The sequence below is a fragment of the Gekko japonicus genome, unplaced genomic scaffold (genome assembly GCF_001447785.1).
Source record: "Gekko japonicus isolate JY-2015 unplaced genomic scaffold, Gekko_japonicus_V1.1 scaffold775, whole genome shotgun sequence".
Taxonomy (NCBI): Eukaryota; Metazoa; Chordata; class Lepidosauria; order Squamata; family Gekkonidae; genus Gekko; species Gekko japonicus.
In genome coordinates, this window is record NW_015168673.1 from 705767 (window position 1) to 726477 (window position 20711).

At 44.5% G+C, this 20711-nt stretch overlaps 1 protein-coding gene across 1 annotated transcript in view; it reads right to left on the minus strand.

The window, feature by feature from the left end:
* CELSR1 (cadherin EGF LAG seven-pass G-type receptor 1) overlaps window positions 1–20711 on the minus strand; it is a 154458-nt gene that overhangs the window by 104401 nt on the left and 29346 nt on the right. The window contains exons 4-5 of the mRNA XM_015415356.1: window positions 11737–11959; window positions 7092–7207 (exon numbers count right to left, since the gene is read on the minus strand). Coding sequence (XP_015270842.1) covers window positions 7092–7207; window positions 11737–11959 — 339 coding nt within the window. The remainder of the gene's footprint in view (window positions 1–7091; window positions 7208–11736; window positions 11960–20711) is intronic.

Below are 20711 nucleotides of genomic sequence, written 5' to 3' on the forward strand. Positions count from 1 at the left end.
GAGGGCCAAGCGGCATGCCGCTCGGCGCACACTTTGGGGCTGGGGGGGAACGGCGAGGAGCCGGGGGGGAGGAAAGGGGGAGGAAAGGCAAGGGGGGGTGGAGAAGACAGGGGAACCAGCGGGATGGGGGGGTACTTACCTCCTCCTGCTGCTTCCTCTGCCTCCCCCCCGTGAGTATCGTGGGCCCCGCCCCTTGTGTATATATAAAATCAACAATTCAATAAAAATATATAAACACACAAACAACGTAACAAGGGAGGAGGGCCAATAACTGTTACTGCCAGCACGTCAAACAAAACAATCAAGTCTTTACCCACTGGTGGAAGATGATGATAGAGGGATGAATCTCCCTGGGGAGAGAGTTCTGAAGGTTTGAAACGGCAACCGAGAAGGCCTTTTTTCAGGCTACCACCTATCTAGCCTCAGATGGTGGAGGAAATTGAAGCCGGGCCTCCAAAGATGACCGGAGTGGACAGGCAGGTTTATATGGGAGAAGACGGTGGTGCAGCTATACTCATCCCAAGACATATATGGCTTAATACCAGCACCATAAATAGAGGCCGGCAGCAGCAAATATAACAAGACTAGAGTGATATGGTCCCTATGACCCACTCCAGTCAACATTTTGGCCACAGTATTGTGTACCAACTGTAACTTCTGAATAGTCTTCAAGGACAGCCCCATGGAGAATGCACTGCAGTAATCTAACCCAACCCCTTAACTGAATGGCCCAGACTAGGCTGATCTCATCAGATCTCAGAAGCTAAGCAGGGTCAGCCTTGGTTAATATTTGGATGGGAGACCACCAAAGAAGCCCAGGGTCGCTATACAGAGGCATGCAAGGGGAAACCACCTCTGAATGTCTCTTGTCTTGAAAACCCTACAGGGTCACCATAAATTGGTTGTAGTTTGACAGCACTTTCCACTACTGACCTAATCCAGATGTTACCAGGGCATGTACTACAGTGGCAAGATCTTTCCTGCCCAAGAACAGTGCAGCTGGCTCACCAGCCAAAGCTGGTGAAAGGCAACCCTGGCCACTGCTGTCACGAGTTTATCCAACAGGAGGCCTGGGCCCAACAGCATAACCAAGCTACGACTGGAATCAGTTTAGACAGGAGTAACTCAGCAGATAGGGTTGCCAACCCCCCCGGTTTGCCAGGGGTCCCCGTTCTGGGGGGGAGTTCTACCCGCCGGCGGCCAGATGGCCGGCGGGGGAAGCCCCACCCCCAACACCCACAGCCACCCATTTCTCTTCCTTTAAAGTGTGTGCAACCCGTGTTTCATCCCAAGCGCGAACTCCGCAAGCTGCAGGGAAATGCCAGCTTCATTCTTAAAAGGGAAACACAGCTGCTCTTAAAGGGGAAACGCCGGCTGCTGACTACTTTAAGTGCAGGGAACGGCCGTTTCTGGAGATCCGGCGCACGGGCGGGTGGGGTGGGGCCGCAGACATCCCCAACGTGACGTCATCACATTGGGGATGCACCACCCCCTCCAGGAACGCCCCCAAAGTCCCTCGTTGGGGGTGGAAGATGGACTTGGCAACCCTATCAGCAGAGGATAGTACTGTAAGTCTCTAGTTCCACTAAAGTCAGTGGCCAGGATCAAGCAGCTTTCTAATAAATGGAAACATATTTGCTCCAATACATTTACTCCAACAACTCATCCTCCACCCACACACCTGTTAAACTAAATAACAGTTGACTTCAATTATTAAAACTGTGTCATGGCCAAAAACATCTAATTTGTCTTAAAACAACTATTTTGTTGCAGATCCAGCTGAAAGAAAAAAATTGTCTTTTTCAGTAGGAAGGGCCACATCAAATACATAACAGAGCAGGCAGGTTTTGGCAATGTGCTGTTAACACAATTTGTACACCATTATGTAACTGAGAGAATGTATGTGACAATTTCTATACATGCTGGACTTCCTCAAAATTCCTGTTTTGAAACTGAAACTCAAATTGGGGGGAAAACAACACATGAAAAGTCAGGTGGGGAAGGGATTAATTTGGGCTCTTACACAGCTGTTTCCTATCTTTTGGCAATCATTTGCCATTAACGTTCTATACAGCTGAGCTTGTCGTTCTGGAATGTGATTATAACATTCTTTAGGTATCTGCTGCTTTTGCAGTAGTCTTTATGGATTAGTTTATATATTATATTGTATCTCTCAACTGCACGTCCTGCTCTTGTGGGGCATTATTAGCCAGGACTGCTGGACCTCACCACCACTGCACATAAAGAACATGCCTCAGGAAACCCTAGTATCCCACAAGGCTGTGCACTGCAAGCAAAGATTACTCATGGCAGGATTGCCTCAGGGAAGCTTGTCGGCCTTTACTTCTCTGATGAATCCCTAAGAAGCTTCCAAACAATCCTGGAGTATCCTGAAATACAACCAGGAAACCATTGCTCTATCTGAAAAGCAATAAACTGAATCAGCCAAATATTTATTGACTAAAGGGGGAAATGCAGCCTTTACTCACTTTCCTTAGGGCCAAACTACAAAAACAGGAAAAATAAATGGTTTACTTCACTATTACTTTCCCTCTCGAATCAGACACTTCCTAAAAAGCTTTACAACTTATATACTAACAAACCCTGGACAACTACTGCACTGGAAGCTACAGAAACTGAAAGATCATGTGACTACAAAGATAAATTAATTATGCTAGCTTTGGAAGTGAAGTATTAAGAAAGCAACAGAATGTTGCTCCCACCCATCTCCCGCAAGGGGCTGGGGGTGGGTTTTGCAAAATGGCCCACAAAGGAAAGAGTCCTTGTATATGCCTCTTTTGAATGGGCCCATGGGAATGAGCCTGGAGGTGACTAAGAATGATGCTGTGGCCTCAATTCCATTATTTGGTGTAGTGGTTAAGTGCGCGGACTCTAATCTGGGAGAACCGGGTTTGATTCCCCACTCCTCCACTTGCACCTGCTGGATGACCTTGGGCAAGCCATAGTTCTGGCACAGCTGTTTTTGAAAAAGAGCAGTTTCTGTCAGAGCTCTCTCGTCCCCACCTACCTCACAGGGTGTCTGTTGTGGGGAGAGGAAGGGGAAGGAGTTTGTAAACTGCTCTGAGACTCCTTTGGGTGGTGAAGGACGAGGTATAAATCCAATCTCTTCTTCTTCTTCTATTTCCCCCAGATGCAGCACCTCCTCACACCCCAGTCTGGTACCGTGGACTGAAAGCTGGTTGTCCTCTGGGGCCAAGTAGGACTTTCTATTTTATTTGTTTCCTAGGAGTAAGGCCCATTGTGGGAAGAAATACGATGAGCTCTAGAAGGAAGTTCCAGGTGAGTGGCCCGGCTGTGGCTGGTGGGGCGGCAGAGGGAAGGGGAAAATAGAGGGAGGCAAGCCATGTTTACTTCCTTCTGCTTTAGCTATAAGGCAGGACTGCCTCAAGTAATTTTGCTGCCCCAAGTGGGTAGTATGGGAGGACAACCTCATGGTAACATGTATGGTTCCCTCCACCCCTGATTTATGTTGATTTGAGGTTATGAAGTGGAAGCTAAGGTAGAAAAGCACCTTCTCCTATGCCATGTCTCCTGGGTTCCAAGGGTCTGGAAAGTGGTTCCATAGCCAGTTACAGGGTTGCCAACTCTGGGTTGGGAAATACCTGAAGGTTTGAGGGGTAGAGCCTGGGGAGGGCAGGGTTTGGGGTTCGGAGGGACTTCAGCAGGGTATAATGCCATAGAGCCCACTGCCCAAAGCAGCCATTGTAATAGCTGGGAAATTTTCTGTAGGGGAAATGATGTGCTGTGACAGCGGAACACAGTGATTTCTGGGAGATCTCCAGGCCCCACAGGGAGACTGGCAAATCCAGTGACCATTTAAGGGAAGATTGGGATATGTATTTTGCAACTCCAGTGACCATTTAAGGGAAAATTGGGATATGTATTTTACCTCAGGACACATTCAATAACTCGCAGCAACAAACTGTTTAGAATGTTAGAGGCAAAGGCCAAAGGCCACATATGCAAATGACCTCTGTGTTCCGACTGGCTATCGGGGGAAAGGAACAGCAAACTGTTTAGAATGTTGGAGGCGAGACTCAGACAATGCAGCCAGTGGATAGGGACAGCTTCTGAGTGACAGATCAGGGAGTGAACTGGGAGCGTGTGGAATGTTCAGGAGAGTCCATGACCAAAACAGAATTAAATATAAGGAGAGATTTATTAATTTGATTGGATTCAGAGTCCCCCCCCCCCTTTCACTAACTTCACTCTGAAGGCTGTGTGTGTGTGGGACTTGCTAGGGCTGTCTACTTGGGTGAATAGCACTGGTAAAATCCATTTGACACACTGGTGATTGAAGTACAGGGAAAACAGTTTAAGTAAAAGCATTAAGCATGGTGACCATCCTGAGGCATCTATTTCAAGGTGAAGGGGAGGTTTTAATTGTTATTTCTTATTAAATGGGATTTCTAGCCCGCCCTTTCCTATGCAGTAGGGCTCAGGGCAGGCCACAACATTTAAAATCAATGTAACAACTGAATATAACTTAGATTAAAATCAGCAATCCCAACAGTCTTAGTATTCATTATTCACTAGATGGCACAGTAAAGGGCAGTTCAGGAGATGGTCCAAGGTGGGAAGCCATCACTCATCCCTGACCATGTACCTGGTGGAGCAGCTTCATCTTACAGGCCCTGCAAAATTGTTTCAAGTCTCACAGGGCCTGGGTCTCATTGGACAGAGTGTCCCACCAGGATAGCTGGATGACCTTCAGGTCGGGGATCATCAGTAAGTTGTTGCCAGCTGAACAGAATGCCCTTTGGGGGACATACCAGGAGAGGCAGTCCCTCAGATATGTTGGTCCCAGACTGTTTAGGGCTTTGAAGCCAATACCATAACCTTGAAACTGATCCAGAATTCAACTGGGAGCCAGTGCAGCTGGCAAAGCACAGGTTGAGTATGTGCTCTCATTGGTGTCCCCGTGCTGCTACAGTCTGGACCAGCTGGAGTTTCCAGGTCAGCCTCAAGAGTAGTACTGCATAGAGCAAGTTACAGTAGTCTAAACTGGAGGTGACTGATGCATAGATCAACGTGGCTAGGTCTTGGTGCAACAGGTAGGGAGCAAACTGTGTAGCCTGGCACAGATGGGAAAACGCCAGTCTAGTTACATTGGTGACCTATGCCTCCATTGACAGAGAGGCATCCAAGATCACCCCTAAACTCTTAACGGTTGGTGCCGGTGTTAAGAGGTACTCCATCAAGAGGGGGAAGTTGGCATCTCACCCCTGCATCACCTCAACCTAGCCACAGGACCTCCGTCTTCAATGGATTTGGTTTCAGTTGGCTTTGCTTCAGCCATCAAGTAAGGATCTCGGGACTAGTGTGGCTACAGAGACTTCGACAGGGACACCCCCTCCCCCTGAACTGCCATGATCCATGACACAAAAATATTGTAGCTAATCTGGCAGGTTCTCCTCATGCACACACTTAAAAAGGAAAGATCTGAGCAGCCCAAAAGGCTGTTTAGAGGCTTGAAGCCAGGGGTGAACTCACCCAGTTGTTCAGGGATGCTTGTGCGGATTCCTCAGCATCCCACTAATTTTACCTGCACTATATTTTAGTTGCATTGTTAGTTACTGCCCATTGCAGATCCTATCGTGTTTAATGAAGTTGTGGCCCATTTAATATCCAAACCTATCTCAAGTCTCTTCATTCCCTCCCTGTCTGCCATGATGTCTTCCATCTCTAAACATTTAAAGAATAAAAGTGTTTGTTGAAGGTCTGAAGCATGATACTTATTGATTATCAGGTCTTTGTACTTTGTGTGCCAAGTACTGCTCTGATATTTAGTGTTACTGGCAGTTTGGGAATTCTGTTCTTCTGATCATTTATTTACTATGTTAATTCAACTGACGTCTCAAATTAACAGACCTACTCTTTTCTTCTTCATTTTTTGCATTTTCTGTTTTCTAGGACTGAGTTTATGGTCTGATACTTATTGTTCTTGGTTAATATAAGACAAGATCTGTCCCTGAAAAATATCTGGCCGTGTGCTCCATTCTAAGTACATAAATGACCCCCTTTGACATCTACAGAAAGCTGACAGCATTCAATTCTTTGTAAAAATGAACATTTGAACCTCAGTACTGTAATAATGGACACTTCAGTGTAGCAGATCTTTGACAACTGATTATGTATGTGTGTTTGGATAAAATTATAATATTTATTTGTTTAATATTTATACTGTTCCTCCTACAAGAAGCTCAGAGTAGTGTTCATCGTCCTCTCGCAAATGAGCCTCACAACAACCCTGTGAGGATGGTCAGACTAAAAGACCATTACTGGCCCTAAGCCACTCTCCTTCATGACAGAGTGGGGATTTGTACCTGTACTGATATGAGAACTACACCACACTGGCGAATGGACAGAAATTTGGTGTAAGAAATTAATAGTTAATATTGGAATTAAAGCACTTGTGCTGAACAGAGTGATAATTAGAGTTTGATATCATATGAAGGAAGTCTCAATAATGAAAAAGCTGGTAAATACAGAAGCCCCCTCTCAATTAAAAAGACAAAAATGATTGATTTCTAAGCAGATTTCCAAGCAGATTCAAAAGTGTAAATTCCTTCCTTGCAGAGAAAAACATTCCTCGGAGGCATTCAGCATGGTGTAATGGTTAAGAGCTGTGGACTCTAATCTGGAGAACCAGCTTTGATTCCTCACTCCTCCATATGAAGCCTGTTGGGTGACCTTGGGCCAGTCACAGTTCTCTCTGAACTCTCTCAGCCCCAGCCTACCTCACAAGGTGCCTGTTGTGGGGAGGGGAAGGGAAGATGATAGTAAGCCACTCTGAGACTCCTTGGGGTAGAGAAAAGTGGGGTATAAAAACCAACTCTTCTTCTTCTAATGGATTGCTGTAAAAAACCCAGTAGATTTACTGCCATGAAGTAATAGAAATAATTAACACGAACAATAATAAGGGTAGAGATCTGAATAAATGGATTTTAGACTGTACAAAATCTATTCAAATGGCGTAAGTGTGTTAACTAGTCACAGATGAGTTTTTAAAATACAGTGAGCCTATCACAAATTTACTGTTAAGGCTAAACAGACCAGAAACAGCTTACCTGCAGAGAACGTCAGCTGGATCTGCTCTTCAATGATCTCTAGTGCAATAAAATCATGCTTCTCATTAAAACGCCCATTGTAGAGAAGCAAAGCGTTTCTGTCCCTGGTTGCAAACCTGAAACAGTTCAGAAAAAACATATTTGACATTTTCTCTGCCCCAGAGAATCTACACACAAGTCACTCTAAAAACTAGTGGAAGAAGTGTCAGCTACTCTGGTAATTGCATCTAGATTAGATTACTGCAATGCCCTCTACACGGGGCTGTCCTTAAATGTGTTTGAAACTTCAGTTGGTGCAGAATGTTGCAGCCAGGATGTTGACAGTAGAGGGTCATAGGGACCATAAGACTACAGTCTTGGCTCAGCTATATTGGCTTCCAATTTGTCTCTAGGTACAATTCAAGGTGCTGACTTATAAAACCCTAAAGCCTATATGGTTTGGGACCAACAAACCTGAAGGACCACCTACTCCCTTATGAACTTACCTGACCACTATGGTCATCTTCGAAGGCCCTGCTTCAGGTGCCTCTGCCTTGTGAGATCAGATGGGTGACAACCTTGGAAAGGGCCTTCTCAAAAGTGGCTCCAAATCTCTGGAACGCTCTTCACAGGAAGAACCACTTGCCCCCTTCTGTTGCTATCTTCTGCCACTGAGTGAAGACTTTTTTGTTTCAATTGGCATTCCCTCAGTGATCCCTCCTTCCTCCCCAATGTTTTAACTGTTGTTTTTAGCGTTTGCACTTCTTAAATTCTGGATTTAAATTATTTTAATGATGTTATTTGTGTGCAGAATGTAATTTGTATGTTTTAATTTTTTAGCAGCATTAGTGGCACTATGAGGGCAAAAAAATTAAGTAAAAATCTTGCTAAAATAAAAATTAATAAATTATCAGCTGAACCAATGGACCATTTTTTCCTTTGTGTTATTATATAATACCCATCTCTGTGGTTCTTTGCACTGAGACACATTACATTCTTCTGTGGGATGCTTTTCCAGGGGTGCTGGACCACCCAGTAGGGGAGGACAGGTTTTGGTTTCACTACAGCAGTGTCCCAAACACAACACTTTACTTCTGTCCATAAGAATGAATGACAATCATTTATTTATTTGACAGAATATAAAGCAGCGCACTCAGGCACACCACTGAGATGAGAGCTAAACTGCTCTCTGTTCCTGGCTACATCAAGCAATTGGGAATCAAATCTACTTCTACCAGCACAGGCCCCTTCTGGGTTCTGTATTCTGGGTTTCCTCAGTTGACACGTGCAGGAGAATGAGGTGATAGAAAGTCTAAGAGGTGAAATAGACAGCACCATTTCAGACTCCAGGTGGTGGATTTCAGCTCTGAATGATCCTTTGTGTAAAAAAAAAAAAAAATCAACACTCCACACAAAGAGGAAACTAGCACAAAAGTAAACTGGGGTCCCTGCCACACGGGGGGGGGGATGCGTGGGCAAAGTGCGGCTTTTGAAAGCTGCACCAAAATAGGCACGCGGCAGTGGGATCACACAGATCCCGTGAGCCGCCGCGCACTTTCTCCCCAGCACAATCAGATGCAGGGGAGACCGGGGAGAAAGCAACGAAGCAGAGAGAGAGGCTGCTGAACTGCGCATGTGTGAGCATGCGCAGTTTGGTCAGGAGCCTCGGATGTGCCAGCAGAAAGACGCACCAGCAATCCCATGGCTGCGCTTGCCACGGCCTTTCCGGTAAGTCCACTTCTAGGGGTGGTTCTTTTTTGCAGCGGGTTTTCGGCCTGAAGGGCCAGATCGGGGACGGGTGCGCGCCTCTTTCCAGATGCTGGGGTGTAATCGCACCCGTTTGCTGCACCCCCGATCCGTCCCTCTCCCGGCCCAAACCCTTACGTGTGACCGGGGCCTGGGTTTTGCTATTTGCTGGGAAATTTTAACACAGGATACCAGGCCAACATGTGATCCTCCACCTGTAGTTGTAGCACACAGAGGTGTTTGAATAAGTGCTGGAATATAAGCCTACAGGCATTCTAGGGCAAGGAATATTTACAGTGAATCTGGAAGGGGAGCAATTCAGAGGAACAAATCTAACCATAAAATAAGTTATTTAAGTAGAATATGTATGGAATAATGTATTTTTAAACAACATTACATTAAATTAGTTCTAACTGTACAGTGCCCTGACCTGGATGGCACAGGTAGCCTGATAATCTCAGATCTCAGAAGCTAAAAAGGGTCAGCCCTGGTTAGTATTTGGAAGGGAGACCACCAAGGGTTGCCACAGAGGCAGGCAATGGCAAACCATGTTTGTTAGTCTCTTGCCTTGAAAGCCCCATGGGGGTCACCATACGTCGGCTGCGATTTGACGTAACTTTCTCCCGCCATTTTTAAAGTGCTCTGCTATAATGTCAAGAAGTTCCTCCTACAGGATTATCAAGGCTTTTATACAATTAATATGAATTCAGTATGTCTGGATATGCTTTACACTATGTGCAGTATGCAAAATAGAGTATTTAAGTAATAAACATGTTTTGGGAAGTTTTAAGTGGTAAGCAAATGATATAAGTAAAGATGAGGTCAGCTTAGATTGGCCTAATGGCCAAACAGAAGAAGAATCTTCAAAGAGGGATCTTCAAAAAGAACATAAAGGGTCCACTTTCGAAGGTAAACAGTCCATTAGGGTCAAGGGTGGAACTCTGAGAGGCTAAATTCCACTTCTGCAAATGTCTGTCTTTGAGCTGATTGGTAAGAACCATTTATAAGGAAATTGATCTGTGAAAAGGATTGAGAAAGCTAGAATAGGTAGGATAAATGAGCTGTGTTGATAGTGTAACTGAATATCCTCATATACAGTTTTGCTGTGGTTTTAAATAAACATCTTAATTGTATCCTAAGCATCAGGATGCTGTCTAATAACTAGGAAAAAGACCCCTGTAAGTGACAAAGCTTCTGAGTTCTCTTGGACTGACAGCCTTGCAATAAGGGACGAATAAGTAGGAGTTTCTGTTGTAGCACCCCAGCACTTTATGACCTCATTTGTTGCGTGCTCAAATCAAGCCTTTGTCACACTATGGCAGTGGTCTTCAATCTTTCCAGAGCACAACCTGTCTTTAGCCTCCAGGCAGCAGCTTTGGGACCCACTGAGCTGCAAGCACGACAGGAAACCATGTGACAGGAAGATGAGGGAACTCAAGTAAGCTCACTGATGCCAAGGCCACAGGTAGAAACCCAAGGCCAGGGAACAGGAAACACAAGCTACGCACCAGGAGGTGTACCATAGCAAGGAACAACCCATAGGTCAGAAGCACGGAGGAATCCTCTACCCTGCTGAGTGACTTTGACTTATAGTTCTGCCACACCTCTCAGTTTGTGTGCATGAAAAGAAAAAAAGGAGGTGCCATCTATACATGTATGCATGACAGGTCCTTCCAAAAAGAAGCAGAAAAATTATAGTGGCTCTATAAGGGCTCATGCAGACAGGGCCCAGGCCTCTTAATGTCATCGGAATATACGTCTGAGAATGTAGATGTAGGATGGCTATCACATACTTCATAACATCCTGACTCTACAGACCAGTTGCTGTAGATAAAGACTTTCCCAACTGGTGCTCTATGAAACTAGAAATCTGAAGGCTTTTTTTAAAAAAAAGATATGCAGATTGGTTGGCACAAGAGAGAGACAGAGACAGACAGAAGCCACACTGGTGTGATCATCAGCTTGAGAGTAGGCGGAGTGTAGCTCACAGTGAATCTAAAAATATGACAGAAGCTTCACAGGAGACTTTTAAAAAAATGGTATGCAATGAATAAGCAGATGACTCTCTGCTCTCTCTACTTTTGCCTGAGCTGTTTTATAGCATCTGCTTTTCCGGCTCTGGCATATGGCTGATGAACTAGAAACATTTGCTAGCAGGGACATGGTTGGTGGGCACAGGAGTTATTTTAAAAATACAGTTGCAGCTGTATAGATGGACTTTACTAGGCAAGCCTCTGGCTCTGTGCTCTCTCACATGTGAGGCTGAACATGCAAGACATTCAGAGGTTGTAGGAAGGCTGCCATGACATGCATGTTGTAGCAAATCCTATACCTAATGCAATTTTAGTTATCCCGAAAGAAACGCTCCCCACTTGCATAAAGGTAAAGGTAAAGGTTCCGTTGCTCGAAAGCCAGTCGAATCCGATTCTAGGGTTGCGGTGCTCATCTCCGTTTCAAAGCCGAAGAGCCAGCGCTGTCCGAAGACATTTCCGTGGTCATGTGGCCAGCATGACTAAACACCCAGGCGCACGGAACGCTGTTACCTTCCCACCGAAGTGGTACCTATTTATCTACTTGCAATTTCTTGCTTTCGAACTGCTAGGTTGGCAGGAGCTGGAACTAGAGACGGGAGCTCACTCCGTCATGCGGCACACTCGGGTCTCGAACTGCTGAACTACCGACCTTCCACAGCCTGCAGTTCAGCGTCTTAACCACTTGAGCCAAAGGCAAGAGGAGATGCACTATAAAAATAACAGAATGCTCCATGACACTTTTGAAACACAATGCAAACACCTTAGCATGAAAAGTCAAGCTCTGCTCCTGATTTAAACTGCAATATGGTTTTATTCATCATGCAAAGAGTAACTGGTAACTAACACCAAGTGGTAACCATGTAACCTTAGAAAGGAAATAAGCGTACTTGAGAGAAACAGTGAAATGGAAGCGCTGCCTTAACCCCTTGAAGGTGATGAAGGACTGGGGAGGAAAACTTCTTGTGGTCATCTCACAATAAGGCTTCTCATATTCTCCTGGGGGGCACTCGCACATGAACCCTCCTATAAGAAGATTAACACATGTGCCTCCATTCTTGCACACCCCTGGAGTGCAGCGTCCAGAGCGAGAATTCACTTCGCAGGTCTCTCCTATAAAAGAAAAAGATAGAAAACTTACTGTAAGGTATGGGGTAAATTGTGTACCTTTGAGAATTCCAAAGCAAACCACAGAGAAAGGGTGAATTCCATTAAAACAGACTTTATCATTTGAAACTGGCGGTTTAGTTATATTAAATTCAACCCTAAAAGGCAATCTTGCATACTTTCTGAAAGTCCCCCTCTTAAGCTCTCCTGAATAAGGACTAATGTTTTGTGAAATGTTTCAAGCACATGAAAGAAGCTAACACAGTTGATGGCAAAACAACTTAAATGGCATGACGAAGCTAAGAGCAAAAAATACATTTAAGATGCCAAAAAGTGTTATTAGAACATCATTAGAATCATTAAGGGTTTCCACCTACATTACAATCAAAGCACCCAATCAGCGCCGATCCTGCCACTTAATCCTGTAATCAACAATAATTCAAGCCACTACATTTCTGCTTGTCAAAATGAATTGCAGTTCAGCGTCTTAACCACTTGAGCCACACCAAATGATAAAAATCCTCATTTGCATTGCTTGTAGAAACCCATTTGACAAACAGGATTCTAGCATGAACACATGTAGGTATTTTGAAACAATGACACAGACAATCCCACCACTTACTTCCATGTTTATGTGCAGAAACACTGGCCCTGGAATCATTAAATAAATGGCACATTCTTAAACAAAAGTTTTTAATAACCTCTTCAGTGAGTACTACAAATTTCACCAAGTTGAAGAGTGTCTCCTGGCAAATAGACAAGTCTATTACCTGTTTCCCCTGTTTGGAATAAAGGCCACATCTGCACTGAAAGGCTTCCACATCAGAAACCAAGGTCTACAGGCTTGTTAAAAAGTCAGGTGCCCCTAAGAGGTGAGCAACAGAAGAAGTCCTATATAAGCCACCCTGAGTCCAACTACATCTCCTAAAGGTCAGGAGTTGCTGAGATAGATGGCCAGATTTCTTCAGAATCACATTTACAACTTGCAACTATAAACAAATCTGAGGATCAGTTGCATTTAGGGGTTAATGTCCCAGGATAATTAGTTGCGTAAAGAGGTTTGCCAGAGCGAACAAAGTCGATGTCCTGTTGTGGGTATTCCTTGTGGACAAACTCTCTTTGACAAAATTCATGAGTTTTCAGTCCTTATATCCTGTTGAGATGGCCTACCTATGACAGCCAATGTGATGTCGCAGTCAGGGCTTCAGAGCATGGTAGAGGCTGCAGGTGGGGGGGGGGAGATGGAAAGCTGAAGAGTGAGGGGCAGATAACACCAGGTTGATGCTTGGCTGGGAAGGAGATATAGTTGCTACCTCCAGGATGGGAAATTCCTGGAGGTGTGGAGCCTGAAGAGGGTGGGGTTTGAGGAGGGGTGGGACCTCAGACAGGTACAATGCCATAGACTTCACCCTCCAAACTAGCCATTTCCTCCAAGGGAACTGTTGTTGCCATTCTCCAGGTGAGGGCTGGAGATAACTCAGAATTACAATTGCTCTCCAGGAGGGAGGGGAGAGGAGATGGAAAGCTGAAGTCAGGGGGCAGATAAAGCTGCTCTCTCTGAATTTTCAGAGGGCCCTGCCTGCTGCAGGCCTTTCATTTAGTTAAAAAACCAGGAGGTGAGTTCTACATGAGTAGAGGCTTAAGAGCTAACAGAGAGGCAAAGTCCCTTGTTTTTCCGCTTCTACTGCCTCCTCCACCATGTACACTCAAAAAACAAAATAATAAGCACTCTCAGATAATGTGAGATTAATTCTCCTTTCTTCTCATTTATTTTATGGGGGAAATCGTTAAAAAAAACAATGTTGGGATTAGGAGATATTTGGGACACATCTGCTAAGGGAAAAGAAAAATATCCCTTCCCTAGTCTGCAGAAACCACAAACACATTCTCAAGATTATATACTTAATTTTCATTATTTACAAAAGGCTGTCCATTGCCCTTAATCCATGATGTCAACAGAAACTATACTAACAGCATTCAAATTGTTTTTTAAAGGAATCTCACACCCTTTAAGCACACCCACTTTTATCTGGGCACTAGCTAAAATGACCTCATAAACAAAAGCCTAGATAAATGAAAATGCAATATGTAAAGTTATAAACAACAGTCAGAGGAGCATGTGGTGGATCTGGACAGACAGGGAGCACGTACAGAAGCAAAAACAGACATTTTAAGCCTCATTGAAAACATTTGAATCCAGACTTCAGTTATCAACACTGCTCCTGACTCCTCACAAAACGAGCATTAGCTTGCTCCAAGCCAAGAGTGTAACAGGATGATGCCCTTTTTAGTTCAACTTTGACAGTCTGGAACAGTCTGTGTATGTTTCTCTACTAGCAACCGTTTCAGACAACACACGTTCTTCTCCGATCACTCTTTGTTTGCCTCTCACTCTTCCTCCCCCCTGCTAATGGGGGTCAGAAATTTCTGTACTGTGGCACCATGTACATTTTTACTATATTATATGATCTTTATATTAGTAGATTGCTTTAATACATCCTCTTGTTTTAAATCTGTTGTACACTGCTCTGAGCCTGCTTTGCAGGGAGGACAGTATAGAAAAGAGAGAGGGAGGGACGGAGGAAGACCAGCAAACCAAGTAGCAGGCCTATAGCTACAGTAGGGCATCTCGGGGCTAGCCCCCCCCACTTACTGGCAAGGCCCCACAACTTCCCATCCAGCCCAGGGCTCCCGAGCGGTGGAGGGTGTGGGGAAGGAGCCAGGTATTCCTGCGCAGATGTCTGGCATGAAGGACCGGCTAGGGTGGCCACACAGAGCCAGACAGCACCTCTCTATTTCCCCCAGAAAGTCTATTTCCCCCAGAAAGTACTTGTTGCTGGCAGGCTGTGCTGTGCTGTCTGGCGCGAGGGGCCAGCTATGGTGGTGCAAGGGGCCGCTGCGAGGGGGAGGCGGCTTGGCAGAAGCCCAGGTGGTGGAAACTGCAGAGCAGCTCGGGATGGGAGTAGGGTGCCCCCTAAGAAATTTAAATGTCTTCCTGACTAAAAAAATCCTGTCTACAGGCCTGCCAAGCAGTGGCTCAGTTCAGACATTACCTGAAGCCATGGATTAACTGAACAAAGTTTTGAGCTATTGTCTGTGTCTGTATTCTAGTTTCACTGCCTTCCTTTGCACAATCTTCCCTGGTGGTCTCCCATCCTGCTTAGCTTCCAAAATTCAACAAAATTAGCTCCCAAGATTCAACAAAATCAGGCTACACCATGCCACCTTCCCCCCTTTCACAAAACTAACCACAGGTGAAATAAAGCATGGTTTCATATGATGTCTGAACTAAGCTACTATCTTCTCTGATGACCAAAACGCAAGTAAATACTTCACCAATATAATTTAATAGAGCAAGGTAAAGAACAAAATTGTGAAGGGATCGAGAAAACAAGTGCAAATGTTCAGACACTATACAGTGTAGTGTTTGTATTTACTTATACTACTTGCATACATTTTTCCCATTGCTGATTGAGACGGCTGAATATTAGCAGGTTTTGTTATATATAACTGATATTTAAATTATCAAAAACTTTCAGCTTTACTTTCAGCAGTCATAAGCTGTATTGGGGATAGTAATTTTGAGAAATGACATTGATTTCAGCCATGACAGGCTACTGTAGAACCCTGCTCACAACTATGTGGACAAGGTGTTAATCTGATACTCTTTTTTTGGCCCTGAAGTGGCCTAGTTACAGTCCCCCCATCTTTGAATACTATGGATTTAAAACCCTGACTCTGTGTAGTTTGCCATTAGACACTGTGACTTTTGTGATATTGCAACAATATAGCACAGAATGATTGTTGTGCATTCCATGAGGAATATCTAACTGCAAGTAGCTATAAAAACAGGAAAAGCACGTCTTAATAATGAGAGAAAACGTTTGCTAAAAGGGGGGAAACTTGCCCAAAACTTGTCTAAAGCTTGTCTAATTTTTTTTTTACAACAGGAACTCAACAGGACCTCCCACAAAAGGACCTCAATGATGTTTGACCCCACATTATATTATTGGGTGAAGAGACCTATGGATTGCCGTACTCTTTATCTTATTTTGTGGGAGTGCTCCAAAGGCTTTGAGAAAATCTGCAGATTCCACTCAAGGAACCCAGAAACTGGTGTGTCGACTGGCATATTAACTTTGTCAACTAAGGTAGAGATAAGAAGCTGCTGAAATGCCATGAGAACCAGATTGCACAGGACTGGGTTTCACACATAAGGGGGAAAGACCCCCTCCCAACATGTTATTCAAGAGTACTTTTCCTGGAACTCATCACTGGAAAGCCCCAGAATGTACTGCTGATTGCTGACCAGGCCTGAAGACAGACAAACATACAACTGACAAACACTTGCAACAAGAAGGCCGGTCTCATGACTGATAAGAAGAGCTTGGACCAACATGATGTTTTGTGATACTGGGAAGGTTTTATGGGTATGGGATTTTGCAGTCCCCTGGGTACCAAAGTAAAAAATGAATGAGAGGGAAATTAAGTCCCGCCTCTCTTTCCACCTCTTAAGAGTGATGTGCCACCTTGGTGCCACCCCTGTTCAAGGGAAAGGTAGAAAAGTCCAGGAGGAAGGCAGGTATGGTAACAGCTTTACTTTTTGAGCAGCTTTTCTTTCCAGGTCAGAAGTAGCCTTTCTGTTTAAGGTCCTCATGCTCTGAGGATGTCTTGAGGTCTCCAAAAGCCTATCTTCACCATGCCCTCCCCTCCTCCTAATTCTCAGGAGGGGTGAGAAGCTCACAAGCCTGTGAGTGTCCTGCCTCTTCCACGTTCCTGGATCCTTGGCTAGGTAGCTATGAAACTGCATCAGCTTGCTTGCTAGGAAACTGAGCTAAAACTAGGATGCAAGGGAGGTAGGGTGGCAATTAATGATTTTTTAATATATCTAGTGGTTTATCTTTGCCTTTTCATTTGCATTCCTGTATCATGCATCCAATTCAGTTTGCAGTGTACAATTTGCTTTTGTAGTATGTTGTGCAGTAATGCCTTCCAACAGACTGTTTAAATTCATGTCAGTAACATTTTGGAGTCTGTGTCTTCCTACTAAAAGTTGTGTACCCACTGGTGTGAGAACCTATAGAAAAATAAAGGCCTCTTGTTTAAAGGGACCAAATTAACACAAGGTACTAGCCTGCTTCTTCACAATGGCTGCATTCAAACATCAGAAACTTGCCTCAGTCCCTACTGAAAATCTTTCTTAAGCTTCAGGATAAACTTTAACAAAGTTTTTAATGATTAGATGTCCAGGAGTAGTGGCCCTACCCCTGCACTCACCTGATCCAGAAGAGACGCTGGCAGAGGACAGACTGGTGTCAGTCCAGAAATGGGGACCCAGGTACGCATAAGAGCCCTCATAGAGTTGGGGTGTGCCAGAGACTTAATAAGTCCATCTATAGTCACAGGGTTGGGGGTCCTGGTGCAAAGGCTGCCTGAGCCATTGATCTTCACCCAAATAGATGGCTCTACCATGAGGAAGCCCTGCAAGTATCAGACAGGCAGCCACTGGGAGCAACAAGCCTTTGTCATCAACCCTATGGCCCAGTTTTCCATGGTGTTAGGAAGCCCTTCGCTCGGGGCTCATGACCCTTACATCCAGTGGAGTGAGGGGATAGTCAACTTTGTGGCTCCCAAGTGCAACACCCATGTATGGAGTGGGGAGACACACCCCAAGCCCTTCTGGTCCATGCTTGCTCGGCTAAAGAGGAACTGAGCTCCATCCCCGTGGAATATAGAGACTTAGCCAGGGTATTTGAGGAGGAAGAAGCAGGTGAGCTACCTCCCCACCGTAATAGTGACTGTGCTGCTGAGATTTTACCAGGGGATAAACTGCTGAAAGGAAAACTGTATTCTATGAGCCCAACCAAGAAGGGAGAGCTGCAGAAGTTCACTGACAAAAACTTAGCCCGTGGATTCATCTGCCCCACCTCCTTCCCATTTGCAGCTCCTGTCCTCTTCCAGAAGAAGAAGGATGGGGGTTTGAGACTGTGCACGGATTATCGGGGCTTGAATGCTGTGTCTACTACAAATGCTTACCCTTTGCCTTTGATTAAAGACCTTTTGGCAGAGGCTGTGAAGGGAAAAATCTTCACAAAGCTGGATTTAAGGGACACGTACTTTCGAGTGCGCATTCGGGAGGGGGATGAGCCTAAAACGGCTTTCAACACCCCACTGGGTCAGTTCGAGTATGTGGTGATGCCTTTTGGGTTGCAAGGAGCCTCGGGGGTGTTCATGAACTTAATCAATGATGTGTTGCACAAGCACTTGTTTAAGGGGGCTCTTGTATTCTAGAGATAAGGAATCTCACGTGAAATTGGTGCGGGAAGTCCTACAGACTTTGTGTGAGCACAAACTGTTTGCTAAGCTGTCTAAGTGCGAATTCCACCAGACTGAGGTTGACTTCCTGGGCTACCACAGATCTCTCAGAGGCTTAGAGATGGACCCACACAAAGTAGTGGTAGTTCTGGGGTGGGAAGCCCCACAAACCCAACGCCTCCAATCCTTTTTAGGATTTTCCAATTTCTATTGGGCTTTCATCTCCAATTCCGCCCAACTGAGCTTGCCCCTTACGGATTTACTAAAAACCAAGGAAAAGGGGCAAAACAGCACTAAGCCCAGTGCCCACTTGGAGTGGACTGCCGAGTGCCAAGCGTTATTCACATCTAAACCCATTCTGTGTCATCCAGATGAAAATAAAATAATTATTGTGCACGTGGATGCTTCAGACATTGCTATGGGGGGCGATATTGCAGCAGGGTCTGGATGGATGGTTACACCCCCTTGCTTACGTGTCAAAGAAATACAACTCCACTGAATGGAATTGGTGGTATGAGACAAGGAAGTGATGGCCATTCGGTTGGCTTTGACCACCTGGCACCATTGGTTGGAGGGGGCATGGGTCCCATTTGAAATCTGGACTGATCATAAAAACTTAGAAGCCTTGCGCACACCCTGAAACTTCAATGCCAAGCAACAGGTGGGCGGAGTTTTTTCCAGGTTCCGCTTCACCCTCCATCACTTCCTCTGGAAAGCGAACTCTCTGGCAGATGCCTTGTCATGCCTTCCCCAGCATGACAGTCAGCGGGAGGAGGTAGTGGACTCCACGTTCATGCCCTCTCAACTAGGAGGGACGGTGCTAACCCGCAGTCAGGCAAAGGCAGGGTCTGGTGGGGGGGGGGAAGAACCATAGCTCGCCAAATTCAAAGTGGTGTTTTCTAAGGCGGATGAGGAGGAAGACGCAACCAATGTATCTATCCAGCAGGGACTTGATGGTTGTTGGTATCGGGGAGGCAGACTGTTTGTACTGAAAGCCCTCCACGGGGGAATTTTGCATTTTGGTCACAAATCCAAATTGGCCGGACATTATGGTTATTTAAAAACCCTCCATTTGCTGCAACACCAGTTCTGGTGGCCTCGCATGAGGTCTGACATTTCGCAGTATGTGGGATCGTGTCAAACATGTTTGATGAGTAAGAGACACCCAGGCAAGCTGCCTGGGATGCTCCGGCCGCTGGAGACCCCCAGTCGCCCCTGGGATGTGATTTCAATGGATTTTATTACAGAGTTACCCCCTAGCAAGGGCAAGACTCAGCCTATAGTTTATTTATCATTTTTCCATTACAAATAAAAAATAAAAAATACATGGTTTATAAAAATCACTTTTTTGGAGTTTACATTAAACACTTTTTTCAATCCATTTGTTAATTTTTTGCCATCTGTTTTGAAACACCTTTTCGTCTTTCCCTGACAGGATCATATTTACTTTGTCAATTTCCTTTTCCCCCCAAGATTTTCATAATTAACTCTTTTCTATTTGGTATTTTATAAGTTTTCCAACACTTCGCAACGAGGATTCTAGACATAGTAAGGATATATAGTATAATACATAGATCATCACGTTTAATCCCATCTGGTAATATATTAAGCAAATAGACTTCTGGTAATAACTGTAATTCTATATCGGTAATCTCTATTATTAATTGTTTTATCCTTTTCCAAAATTTACAAATCTTCTCACATCTCCACTTTATATGATAACATGTTCCAATGTTATTTTTACATCTCCAACAATTTCCTGAAACATTCTTATAACATTTAGATACTTTATCAGGCGTCCAGTGCCACCTGTAGAACATTTTAAATATATTTTCCTTATATGATGTAGCTCTTAGTAATTTAACAGATTTCCACATTTTTGACAAGTCATCTAAATTTATATTACATCCTAGATCTTTCATCCAAGTTACCATACATGGTTTTATTATTTCATCTTACATCTCATCCCTCAATAAAAATTATATAACTTTTGAATCATTTTATCTGAGGATGATAGCCATATTTTATCTAATTCTGATTTTGTTTTGGCAAAGTTCCTTACTTTATCTTTGACAAATCTTGATTGTAGTTGTAACTTTTCCCAATTTGTGAGATTAATATTCATTGATTGTAATGTTTCAAAGGATTCCAGTTCATTGTTTTTGGTTAACAAAGTTTCATAAGTAGCTTTCTTATTATCCGTTACCAAAGTTGGCATTATAAAAGTCTCTAACGGGGAGACCCACATAGGTATCTCTCCTATATTATAAAAGGGTTTTGGGTGCCAGAATTCTAAAATGCGCCCCGTTAGTGTATGGGCGGCAAAATTGCCACTCAGAAGACGGCTGCGATGACTGGCTCCCTCACCGAACCTGGCCTGCCATTGGCTGGGTGGCTGGAAGGGGAGGGAGCCAGTCATCGCAGCAGCCAGCGTCTTCTGAGT